Source organism: Centruroides sculpturatus, unplaced genomic scaffold (genome assembly GCF_000671375.1).
Source record: "Centruroides sculpturatus isolate CEXI.00-Female unplaced genomic scaffold, Cexi_2.0 scaffold610, whole genome shotgun sequence".
Classification (NCBI taxonomy): Eukaryota; Metazoa; Arthropoda; class Arachnida; order Scorpiones; family Buthidae; genus Centruroides; species Centruroides sculpturatus.
In genome coordinates this window covers 464,912-477,875 of record NW_019385271.1, presented here as the reverse complement: position 1 = coordinate 477,875, position 12,964 = coordinate 464,912, and the positions used below count along the sequence as shown (strand labels likewise).

The window sequence follows — 12,964 nt, the reverse complement described above, 5'->3', positions numbered from 1 at the left end:
GTACAGGGGCAAGCCACTTCCTCCCGACAACGACTCCTATTCCATAGTCTTATTTGACAGTAAAGAGCATTTACTATATTATAATCAAATGTTTCTAGAAATAAAAACTATCGAATAATTATGTAATGTATCTGGTAAATTTTATTCCATTTAAATTAATTCAAATAATTAACTTAAAATATATAGCCTATTTCAAATCAGATTGTATAGTTCGAAATTTGATTCATTTATAAAGTAATTGTATCAAAATAAAAGTATTTTAACGCGAATTATTCACATAATCTTTATTCGAAATTCGTTATTTGAAACCATTCTAATAGAATGGTTTCAAATAACAATTCAACAAAAAAATGTCATCCGACCCATCCAAATTTTCTTTTCATCCCTGAAAAGAACCGAGAGCCATTGGTCATTCCACAGCATGCGATCTTTAGCCCACTGCATTTTTATCAATTTGTGTTGTTTAGTTAGTTAGCAGTAAGCAGTGGTTTTTCATCATTGCAAGAAATTTCAAATGTTCAGTTGCTGTAAATTTTTTATTAACACTAATTTTAAATTCATTTTGAAAAAAATTTGACAAATCAAATTGATTTGTCAAATTTTTTCCCATTGTTATGCAAAAACGCAGAAATCGATTTTCTTCTCTTTAATTAAGACATGATTTTGATTCTTTCTGGCCGATGTTAAATGAGATTAAATGAGATTTGGTAATGATTTTCCTAAAATTTTATAAATTCCAAAAGTAGATCGGTTCACTAAAACAGCAATTTTAATGACCCTACAGCCTTCTTCTATTTATTTCTATATTCTTGCAATTTTTACCATAATCCTTGTGACATTTTGAAACGTTTTAATTCAATATTCGAATGCATTTATCAAATACAAAATTGCAGGCAATCTCCAACAGATGACGATAAAAATTTAATGCATTTCTAATAATAAAATCCTCATAAAAAATATTAACATCTATAAAATTATATTAATAATAACTTGAACAATGTCAAAGCTTTTATATTATGTGCCACTCATTTTAAAAAACTTACAATGAAATGTGACTAATAATTTTTGTATTAGTGTCAATATAGCTGGGACTAATTAAATAATATGAATTATTTTGTGATGAATAAATGAGCATTATTAATGTGTTTAGTTTCAAAAGTAGTAAAGCCATTGAATACTTTGTGTGAAATGTAAGTTATTAAACTGTTTAAAATATGTAAATAAATATTAAATTAATGGAAGAATTCCTCCTTTCTTACATTTCCCAATCAAAATTTCTCCAATAAACACCAATAAAGAAAGAATATATCCTATTATTAACAAAATCAATGGTCCTTTGAGATCTTCCACTTTCAGAGATTCTTCATCTTCTTTGTCATCATAAGAATTAAATTTGTAATATCTTCGATCTTCTTCTATAAGATCTTGTTGCAGTTTCAATGATAATCCACTTTGATGTAAGATATTTATCCTGAAAATTGTATATAAGAAATTAGAGAAATTGCATTAGAATATATCGGTTACAATTACTTACATCTCAAACACCTCTTTTTGTTGGTAAAGTCGAAGCTTGTTTATCTGCAGGAAGCGAAAGTTAGTGAAAAGAGAATCTGGTGAAATGTAAAAATTCTCTTTACGAAATTTCATTGTTAAAGGATCAATCCTTAATTTTGTTGCAAGTAACGCATCTGTTCCTTCAAGAACCTTCTGCAGTTCATTGCCTTTACCTAATATTACCCTATTGTTTGGATTTTCTTCAATACTTTTTAAAAATATCTGAAACATAGCGGGTAATTTCCGCTAATAGTAAAAAATAATACAATTAGATATTTATCAGTAAAAAATGATAAATTATTATATTTATGAAATGCAATATATCAAATAACAAGTTAAAATATCGAGTATACATTGTTATTTTTTAAATTATTGAAATTATTTTCAGTTGTATATTGAATACAGAATTATATAAATAATAATTTACATACCCCATTAATTAAAAAAATTGCTTCTTCATCAGAGGAGAAAGTCATACTAATGTTATATTTTCCATCTTTTACCGATTGTGTCAATTCCATATAATTTTTGGGAATTTTTTCATTTCCTGGATGAATTAAGTAGGAAGGCAAAACTCCCGTATATGCTGAAGTAAGGACAAATACCGCTAGGATCCAACATCCAATCAGAATTCGAAATGTGCGGAGAATAATGTGATCAATTTCCGTATCTGCCAGAAAAATAAACGAAAAAAACTTTTACTCAAGTTTCTCATGAGTGATATTTATGTATGTGTAGTACATAATTACTAAATAGGGATTAGTGTTGTGGATTAGAAACACGTGGTCGATAAATCCGGCCCCAATATAAACCTTATACCAATATGACTCATTTACCAATACCATATTAGTAAATGAGTAAATGATAGAAGAAATGAGAAATAATACCAATATATTTCTCATTTCTTCTTCTTTTTCAAGTCAATGTTCTGTTGGATAATTTATAAAATTACACCTGATTCTTTAACAGGTACAAATACAAATTTTGGTGCCATTGTGGTCATTACTTAAAGCTGCAGAGCACTTTATGTGTAAATAGTTTGGTGTAACTAACTGCATTTGTAATGTATTCAAAAGTGCATGAAAGTATATTTTACTTATTTTAATAAAATATGCGCTAAAGATCTGTTTTCCCCACCTTGACGAAAAGCATTTCTTATTAATATCCAGCAGAGAGATGAAAATTTTGGATGCTCCTTGTCTAAAAATTGAGCTTCTCTTTTCAACATGGTATGTATGATGAAAACACATAACACAGTTGTGATGGAAATGCATATCCATATCTGAAATATAAAATATATTTCTAGTATATTTTATATTCTCTTTTATATTTCCATATTTTCCATTGTTACATTATTAGGTATGTAATTGTTATATACACTAATTAAGATTTCGAAAATAGTATAACATAATTAAAAAAGTTACGTTTATGGAAAAAGGCTTGATCAAGGAAATGAACTTATCGATTGGTCTTGCTGCTCTGATGACAAAATAAGTTGATATGTCAAATACAGGAGAAGAATAAGAAACGTAATGTTCCCAGAACATGGCAATTGTAGGTACTATCGAAATGTCAGCGTTATCCAAGTTATAAACTTGTATATACCTGAAAAAATTTATTATTAAATAAATAAATAACATATATAGATACCTAAATTAAGTAACAAACCTTATTTTTAAACATTGGCAAAGTAGATTGACATATTCATCCAATTGTGCCTTATTATTTATATTTTTGTAGGCATCCTGTATTGAAATACAAATTAATCTTTATTAATTTGTGAAAGTGCATCTTAAAAATTATATTATGTACACTAGGTAATAGTAACTGAATTATTACTATTCAATTTTAAATTTAATATAATATGTTTGTGGATATGCAAATGACATTTTTTGAAAAACTAGTAGCCAAGTAAGAATAAAAAGGCAGGTTAATCTGTGGGAACAGTACAAATATTGGAAATTTGGCAGCTTTGTAGAGTATTACATTCAGTTTGATACTATCATTCATCAGAATCATACAGCATGTTAAAAGCATTATAAAAGTTTAATTATAGTCGGCCATTTTAACTGTTCATTGCAACTACAGAAATGGTACTACATGTAATACTGTCTCCTCCATTGATAATTTACAGCATTCATTATTACATAGAAGAGAACTTTATGAGCGAATTGAAGAAAAGTATGAAAAATATATTTCTCAAATGTTGACTGATATAATTTTGTTGATATGAAATGAATGTGTTTCCAGCGAGGTTGCGGCCGAAGTTTTTATCTTTAGAGAGGTTGTGGCCGAGGTTTTCATAGCGAAAACGTGAACGTCGGACGTTCAGCTCCGCCATCCTGTAAGCCTAGAAGTTTGACAATGGTGTTTGGAACGTCAGTGGAATCATGAGCGACGTTCCAAACGCCATTGTCAAACTTCTAGGCTTACAGGATGGCGGCGCTGAACGTCCGACGTTCACGTTTTCGCGATGAAAACGTCGACCACAACCTCTCTAAAGATAAAAACTTCGGCCGCAACCCCTCTATTAAAACGTGAACATCGAACGTCGAGCGTCGCTATCTTGTAAGCCCTTTAATCCCTAATTAAAATATAAAAATAACTGTTATGATCTCATAAATTAGCAGTAAATGTTAAAGCATATTCGCTGTAGATGCAGGTGATGGGTATTTAGTGTGCGAAACTATTTTTACAGGAGATATTGCCAATTACATAATAAGAATTCAGAGCAAACGTGCCTAGAATTTTACTGCCTGTATACAATTTAGTATGTTTTATAATAATGTATAGTGATTTTTGTGTAAAGTATTGTGCAGTGTAAATATTATACCGATGACTGTTATACGTATTTGTTGTTGAAAATCTACTTTCGTTCTATTTTTTGTACGTAGATATAATGCAAGTTTGTACCAAAATTTTTATTTTAACTTCATGGTAACAATTAGTAAAATTTCTTATACTTACAGGCATTTTGAATATTTTCACTTCTTTTCCTTTTAATTTTTCGATTTTATAATCTGAACTTGTGTAATACATGCTGCAGCTTGTCATGTCACTGTCGTTACACTTTACAAATAAATAAACATTTGAAGTTAACATTTGATGTTTGAATTACATATCAAATTATTGTTAAATTTGTAAATTTTACCAATTCTGAAATCAAATTTAATACAGAAATGTAAGACTTTCTATTCATTGGATCATAAATAAAGTACTGTGATATAATAAATCTTAAAATTAAAAGTACAGTATACGTAAAATTTTTATACTACCCTTCCATAACTTGTATGAGATTCTGGAGAAAAATAATAATTTTATTAAATACAGTCGACCCCCCCTATAACAAGGGTTCATATAGTTCGGATTCCTATATCACGGCCAAAAAATTGCGACAGTATTCGTACATACACGCTAAAAAAAACTCCTATAATTTGGTAAAACGTCATCGCCGATTCGTGTCGCGTCAGGATTGGTCGAATCTAGACCAATAGCGGATATTGTACAAACTGTTGAGTTTAAACAAGCAGCGGACCTATTAAATACCCTTTATTATTTACAGTCCATAAAAATTATATTTATATTAATGATGTCTTCAATGTTCAGCAAATTTTTCGCAAAAAAAAAATTTATCAGGAAGCACGCGAGCGCCATTTGATGACAAGTTCCACGACGAAAACAAGCTTAAGCAATGGCGTAGTCGAACGGTGCACGCTCGTTAAGTAATCCTACAATTTTTTGTTTATAGCATAGTTTATATGGATTATTCCCCAAAAAATTAAACGTATTTTGGAAATGTTGAGTCGAATAAGTCTAGAATCCATTAATTTTATGGAAGAAACCTTTCAAACAGCTGTAGTCTGTAAACTGCATACATGCCGGGCTGTGATTGGCTGTACTCGTAGTAAATGGATTCATAAAAACCGGAACGTATCTATCGTGTTATAGGGGGTCGACTGTAATTACATAAACTAAAATAAATTTTTCCGTTAAGAAAGTGACACATTTTGTATCGTTTGTGAGAAAAGGGAAAATATAAGTTTCTTTAACCAGATATTAAGACAAACATCTGGCAGTTTGAGTCATCAATACATTCCTTCAGATGATACAAATCATTAAACCCTATTACAGGAGATTTACGAATAAAAAGGGCTACCGTTTCGAAGCCGTTCTCCTCCAACCTCTCCGTCAAAACCGTCTCCCGAACTTCTTCAACATCTACATCACTTATATCCTGAAATTTGTAAACTCTCTCTCTCTCGTGATCATCCAGGAACGTTAAGAATTAATTTATAAAATATATTCTAATTTCTCGTATTTGTCTTCGTAGTTATAATTAAACTCTGTTATTATTTTGTTTAAATACTTGTTCTTGCGTATAAAATATATGCAGACGATTTATCGGGAGTCCACGAGTCCTTCACTCCAAATAAAATTATAGGAACCTCATATCGCAGGCCAAACGGGTTAATTTGTCTTGTGTCAAATATTACAGGAAGGTCCTACCTGCTTCCTCTATCGAAAAAGTTTCCATCCACTGACAGGATAAGAGCATCATCTCTTTACTCCGGATTCCCATACTTGTATCGTGGCTTCAAATCTTAATATTGTTATCATAATGCAACCATAATTTATTTCATTTTAATACGTGTAATAAGCGTAGCTTATATAATGTCACTGTTTATTAGAGGCCGCAACATGGAACTAGACATTGTGTCCTTGAAGCATTGTGTCCTCTATTATACAACCCATGGTCAAAAGTTTTAAGTACTTTACAAATTTCTGCATCTCGACATTTCAAAAGAAAATTTTAAAAATATTTTATGTCTGTTGTTTTATTGATTGTGCAAAAGTTAACAAGATATACAGTATTTACACAAGCACGTAATAAAAAATTATGTAGTATCTAAAATAATAGATAAATATAATGTACAAAGAACACTTCAATGAATTTAGTAATGAATGTTCATAGATATCTATAGCATGGGAAGACCTTTCAGATCAAAATCATTAAAGCAGGACGACAGAATTGCGAAATGGAAATTAGCTTTACGGATGAATCTGGGAAAAAAACTCAGAAAGTTAAGTGAACATATCAAGATAAGCAAAGCAGACACCTTCTTTGACTCTGAAGCATAACAAAACAATGTATACAGTGCGCAAAATCCTACGAGACTTACGATCTGATGTACAGTAATACCCCGACTTACGCTACCCCGACTTACGCGAATCCGGAGTTACGCAATTTTCAAATCTCGTCGATTCGTCTTTTGTTTGAGCGCCACGCAACTCTTAATTACTCATTTCCCCCCACACTATTATTCGGCTTACATGTTCAGACGTGTTCGACATATAGCTACAATTTATTTTGTGTTATTTGTATGTATTTATATGCAAAATTATACCCCGACTTACGCGAATTCGACTTACGCGGTTATCGCTCGGTCCCACCTATCGCGTAAGTTCGGGGTATTACTGTATTTAAAACAAATTATATCCTCCGAAGAACATATATTTGAATGGCATATTAAGATAAGAATGGCAGCAAACTTCGTGAAAAAACTAAATAAAAAGTTTTGGTAAGAATACATTGTTTCTAAAAATATTTAGGCAACCACATTTTATTAAAGGGCACTCATATGCCTCAACATGCAATATGTTAGAAAACATTGCTTTTGTCAGGACCATTTCGTAGCCATATATTTTTATGATTGTGCCAATATCAACAGAAAAGTTCTGTGCTATTTTGCATATTCAGAAGATAAGCAGCCTCTAATAAAACATTTGCCCCACGGCATATATGAAGTAACTATTTCTGAAAAAGACCTCAAACTCGATCTGTGTCTTATATTTGACACTGCATTGTATCATACGCTAATAAATTCTCAAATTAGAAATTCAGTAAAATGCAGGTAAAATTTTGATTTTCCTGAAGTGTAAAGACATTTATATAGTGTTTCATAAACTTTTCTAAATGTTTATAAACACGATAATGATTGTTTCCAGATTAAAATATAGTTATTAAAGTATTGAAGTATTAAGATAAAAACTTATTTAAAACTAACAATTAATTAAGTATAACATTATTCTATATTATTCTGAATGATCACTAGTGACAAAGTAAATAAAGTCACTGAACACCAGTCGTTCGTCGTCAGTTTGGGTTTCGAGTCTGTTGGCAAAGTGAAGTTTTCTCGATTTGTCATGTTTGCAACACGTAAATAGGGTCCAGATTCTCATAGAATGTCTTTTAAGGAAGTATCTTCTCTTAGCAGAGCTTTTTCTACCGGTTCAATCTAATCTAAAATTTAAACATATGTAGTGTAAAAAATAATTATCACTTACTATCTTGAAGTACGTCTTTTCTATTAGAACAAAGGTAGAATTTCTAATCTCTCCACCCAGCACAAAACTTTGATTGTTATTCTCGTACATGAACCTCAGCAATATTTTATTATATATGAACCAATTGTAGTGAAATTCTACAATATAATTCTTTTGGATGAACTTGCTTGATAATTCCCCTGAAAAATATAATATTTTCAATAATGCGTGCACCGTATGCAAGAGAAGAAAGAAACTTCGAATTGATAAAAACAGATTGATCAGTAATTAAAAATATTGCACAGATAAAAATACATGTACTCTATTTTAAACAATATGAATTTAAAAAATATGCAGGTGCATTATTTTACTTGTTTCTTTTATTTATAAAATTAAATCAGAAATTGAAACAAATACGAGTTTGTATTATCGCGATATAGTCAAATGTCTTGTTTAGCTATGTAAAAAATAGGCAATAGCCTAATTCAAATACTGCTATTAAACAGTATCTGAAAATTACTTTGCAGTCGAAAAAAAACCAATTTTAAAATAATAAAAAAAAATATTGACGTATCAAATTATTATCGAATCTGACCACTAAAGCAATCTTTGGTGCTGCATGCAACAAAAAAGGGTGCTACTCAACGTCTTTTAAATAGTTATAACTATATAAAACAAATGGAATGAAGCAAGACTCATATTGAACATAGAACATAGAACTCGTTATAATACAATTATCTATAGACTAATCTGAAATAATTGAAAATAAAACAGTGCATGTTTAAAAATATGAAAATATAGAAGGAAGTCTTCTCTTCTACTATTGTGTTTATTCACCAGAAAGAAAACAGATCTCCGTGGAGAATACCATTTATTAGATGTAACATCTAATAAATGGTAAATGAAAATGGCTAACGGTATTGAAAAACAAATTAAAAACTGTTTTGTTGCTGATGATTATAAAAGACAGAAGTAAAGAACATTTAGTTTTTTTCTATTTCTAAATTGTATTAAAATTCAATTAGCCATTTTAACAATACAAAAATAATTTTATATATTGTTTAGTCTAACGACTATTATTTAGTGTAGTTACACTATAATATTGTTGAGGATCTCCAAAATCATTGTTAAATGTGTGATTCATCTGTTATCTGGGATTGTAACATTTCAAAAAAATAATACAGTCGACCCCCTATAACACGGGTTCATATAGTTCGGATTCCTATATCACGGCGAAAAAATTGTGACAGTATTCGTACAAACACGCTAAAAAACCTCGTATAATTCGCTAAAACGTCATCGACGACTCGTGTCGCAACAAGATTGGTCGAATCTAGACCAATAGCGGATATTGTACAAACCGTTGCGTTTAAACGAGCAGCGACCTACTAAATACCATTTATTATTTAACGTCCATAAAAATTATATTTATATTAATGATGTCTCCAAAGTTCAGCGAATTTTTCGCAAAAAAAATAATTTATCAAGAAGCACGCGAGGGCCATTCGATGACAAGCTCCACGAAGAAAACAAGCTTAAGCAATGGCGTCGTCGAACGGTGCACACTCGGTAAGTAATCCTACAATTTTTTGTTTATAGCATAGTTTATATGGATTATTCCGAAAAAATTATACGTATTTTGGAAATGTTGAGTCGAATTAGTCTAGAATCGATTAATTTTATGGAAGAAAACCTTTCAAACAGTTGTAGTTCGTAAACTGCATACGTGCCGGGCTGTGATTGGCTCATGTATTTAAGGACTCGTAGAAAATGGATTCAGAAAAACCGGAACGTATCTACCGTGTTATAGGGGAGTCGACTGTAAAAGGATAAGTAGAGTAACACAAATTGAATTTTGTAAATTGTATTTAATGGATTATACATTAACTTTTTTTGTTCACATAGCAAAATGTAAGTGTATAAACATTGTTCTGTAAACGTTACTAAATCATTATAGACGTGGATTATCTTTGGGAATCAGATCAAGAAAAATAATTTAGAAAATAATTTTACTTACATGCTTCGTCTTTAAAATTACCATACAAAATTACTACGCTTAAGAGTTTCAGGTGAAGGAGCATCCTAGTTTCTCCTGTGTATAAAAATTCACAATATGAAGTTCATACTTTTTATATTAAAAACTGTTTATAAATTTATATTTATACATAATATGAAACCTATCGAATCTTCACGATATAAATGCATGCTTTTATAAGCGATGTACAACACGTGGTTAACAACCCAAAATTTTCACATGATAATGAATGATAAACTAATCCGATTAAAACACAAAGCTTTTTCTGAAAATTTAGGAACGTTTACACTACAAATATCATTAAATAATTTGTATAATAAGTTATATGTCAGTACAATTTAATTCTTTTCACGAAATGTTTCTGATACAGGATCTTCTGTTAAATAGTACCTTAGTATTCAACCATCAGAACGAAATATCACCCTGTGTTCTATTCCCATGGATATTGCAAAGATTTCTAAAAAATTCTGGTGTTAAGAAAGAAAATGTAAGAATTGTATACTGTTTTAATTATATGAATATAAAGTCAAAAAACATTCTATTGCCTGAAATAAAATCATGCCTTTGACATGATACTCGAACAGACAACTAATCGCGTGAATTCGAAAATATCCTATATTCTTCTCAAGATTATCCTGAACAGACAGACAAAGTTTAATACAAATCAGTTCAGCCAATCTCATGAGATACTGAATCAGATACAAGAAAGACAGACGTGAACTCAATTATATATACAATAGAATTTTGTAATAATATAATATAATACATCAAACGTTATTTAAATATATTCATAAACTGACTACAATGTAAACATTATTATTTTTCTTAAAAATGCACTTTAGTCTGTTACAAAATAAATATTTTGGAACGAAAAAATACATAAAGACATTTTCTCTACTGTCCACCTTATTATCACCTTGTTTTTCAATCCCTACACTCAGTAGCTATTCTAATTTGTCAATGACTTATTCGGTCTTAACCCAGTCTAAATCTTTGTTTGTTATACTTATCAATTGTACATAGCATAATGACGAAAAACAAAAAATTTCTTACTTACTTTGATTATTTTAATTAACAGATGCTTTGTTAGGTGTTAAATTCGATCACACATAAATCAAGAACTTTATTATTGGAATTATTACTTTGTTCCTTGTTATAAGTTTAAGAGTAGATTGCTTATACTGTATTGTGTACGACCAAGTGTATCGACGTTTTCTATGTCGACATTCGAAAGTACATTTGTTTAGACGAACTAATCATTTAAACACGTACATGTTTATTCCCAATAGTCACGAAACATAAATCGTTTTAAAAAAGTCTCACAGCAATAATAATATAAAGTAACTAATAATAATTATATTTTTCGTTTGAAGACAAGTAAAAATAAATTTCTTTTCAGTGTAGATTAATTGTCAAGTTTTAGAATTAATGTTAAAATGTCTTCATATGGAAATTGTCTTCAAATCTCAATAAAATTTTCAATAAACACGTGTTCTATTAACTACAATATAAACAAGAATCTTTATAGTTGTGTCGAAACGTACAGTCCATATATGAAAAATTGATTACACGCAACAATAGTAATTATTAATTACAATTCAAATAATAGTAAATATAAATGTCTGGCACTCACCATCTTATATAAAACTGTTTAACAGACATCGATGAAAAATAATGATAAAATGAGAAATTATAAATTTTCTTTTAGAAACATATTTTGCTATTTAATTGTATATATAGGCTACCAGGAAATTTCAGTAGAAAGTATTTGAAGTTAACAGATTAACAGACGTGTTATCACGTAATTCTGGTCCCATGTTTTATTCCTATGTAATTACTTCAATATAAAATATAAAGTTTGCATTAATATAGAATAATTGAAATATTTCAATCTAATTCAATTTTTCAATTATTTATTCAATTTTTTTAATGAATTATATATTTCTACAAAAAATACCTAACTCATTCGAATTCAATAGAAAATCCAGCAACGAATGTTGCATAACTTTCCAGGGTGTTACTGGTTTTTATTTTTATAAATAATTTTAGTTGTATTAAGCAAACTAAAAAGAATGGAAATTGTTGCCATCTGTTATAAGTTTTTGTTATATAAGAGTTTTATTTTTTTAACAATTGACAAAAAGCTTAATTATGATATTAGGTGTAATTTTTATAAAAATGTGTATATATTAATAACGAATAAAATCTTCATTTATTCCTACACTTCTCGTAATATTACACATGACATCTTTCTATCCCTTCTCTCTCTTGACCTTTAACCACTAAAATGCCCCTACAAGCAACGTGCAAAAATTGCCTTTATTAATCGTCACCCATCCTGAGATATTAAGCGGAATAAATGCAAAGACACTCTTATCCATGTACTTTTTTCTGTTTTTTTTTGGTTTTTTTTTTACTTTTTGGGGTTAAGAAGGTCTTAAACTCAAATAGTACGTGAAGATTTGCAAAAAACTCGAAAGGTCATTTGTGACGCAATTCTGATACTTTCTGTTATTATGTATACCTAACAGTTAAAAAAGTATAAGGCACAATAAAATTATTACCAACAATTAGTAATGTTTATTACGATTTTGGTTAGTAATGAAACCATTCTTACTTCATAATTATTATATTTATTGGGACATAATATTTATATTGTTTTATTTGTTACTAGCTGCAAGATCCCGCTTCGCTTGGTTTTTATTTTTATGTAATATAGTTTTTTATATATATATAAAAGACTGTTTTTCTAAGTAATCTAGAATCTAGCTGCAAGGACTCGCTTCGCTGGGCAAAAAGCAACGATAGTGAAGATTAAGATAATTACATTATAGCTAATCTTACCCGTATTCACAAAATGCAAGAATTAGGTCCCCCGTTTCCAGACTAATTAGAGAATTTTTACGTTTAGTCAAACGAACAAATTTCAACGTTTCTGGAACGTTTACAATCGTTCTATAATCGAACCAATTCGAATTTTATGTTCAAATTTAATTCGAACAAATTCGAAAAAATCGAACAAAACATTCGAAATAGAAAGCCACTTTCAAC

General features: G+C 29.6%; 1 protein-coding gene across 4 annotated transcripts in view; it reads right to left on the bottom strand.

Moving 5' to 3' along the window:
- Positions 1-33: 33 nt before the first annotated feature.
- LOC111636992 overlaps positions 34-12,964 on the bottom strand; it is a 23,005-nt gene continuing 10,074 nt past the window's right edge. For 2 of the 4 annotated variants that reach the window (XM_023382394.1, XM_023382392.1), the window contains exons 2-10: positions 9,896-9,970; positions 7,900-8,078; positions 4,522-4,623; positions 3,223-3,299; positions 2,979-3,159; positions 2,692-2,836; positions 1,986-2,224; positions 1,535-1,800; positions 366-1,471 (exon numbers count right to left, since the gene is read on the bottom strand). In XM_023382394.1, coding sequence (XP_023238162.1) covers positions 1,228-1,471; positions 1,535-1,800; positions 1,986-2,224; positions 2,692-2,836; positions 2,979-3,159; positions 3,223-3,299; positions 4,522-4,623; positions 7,900-8,078; positions 9,896-9,959 — 1,497 coding nt within the window. In that variant the 5' untranslated portion in view covers positions 9,960-9,970 and the 3' untranslated portion in view covers positions 366-1,227. Of the gene's footprint in view, positions 108-365; positions 1,472-1,534; positions 1,801-1,985; positions 2,225-2,691; positions 2,837-2,978; positions 3,160-3,222; positions 3,300-4,521; positions 4,711-7,899; positions 8,079-9,895; positions 9,971-12,964 lie in introns of those variants that run through there. The other 2 variants (XM_023382393.1, XM_023382395.1) reach the window with 2 other exon arrangements.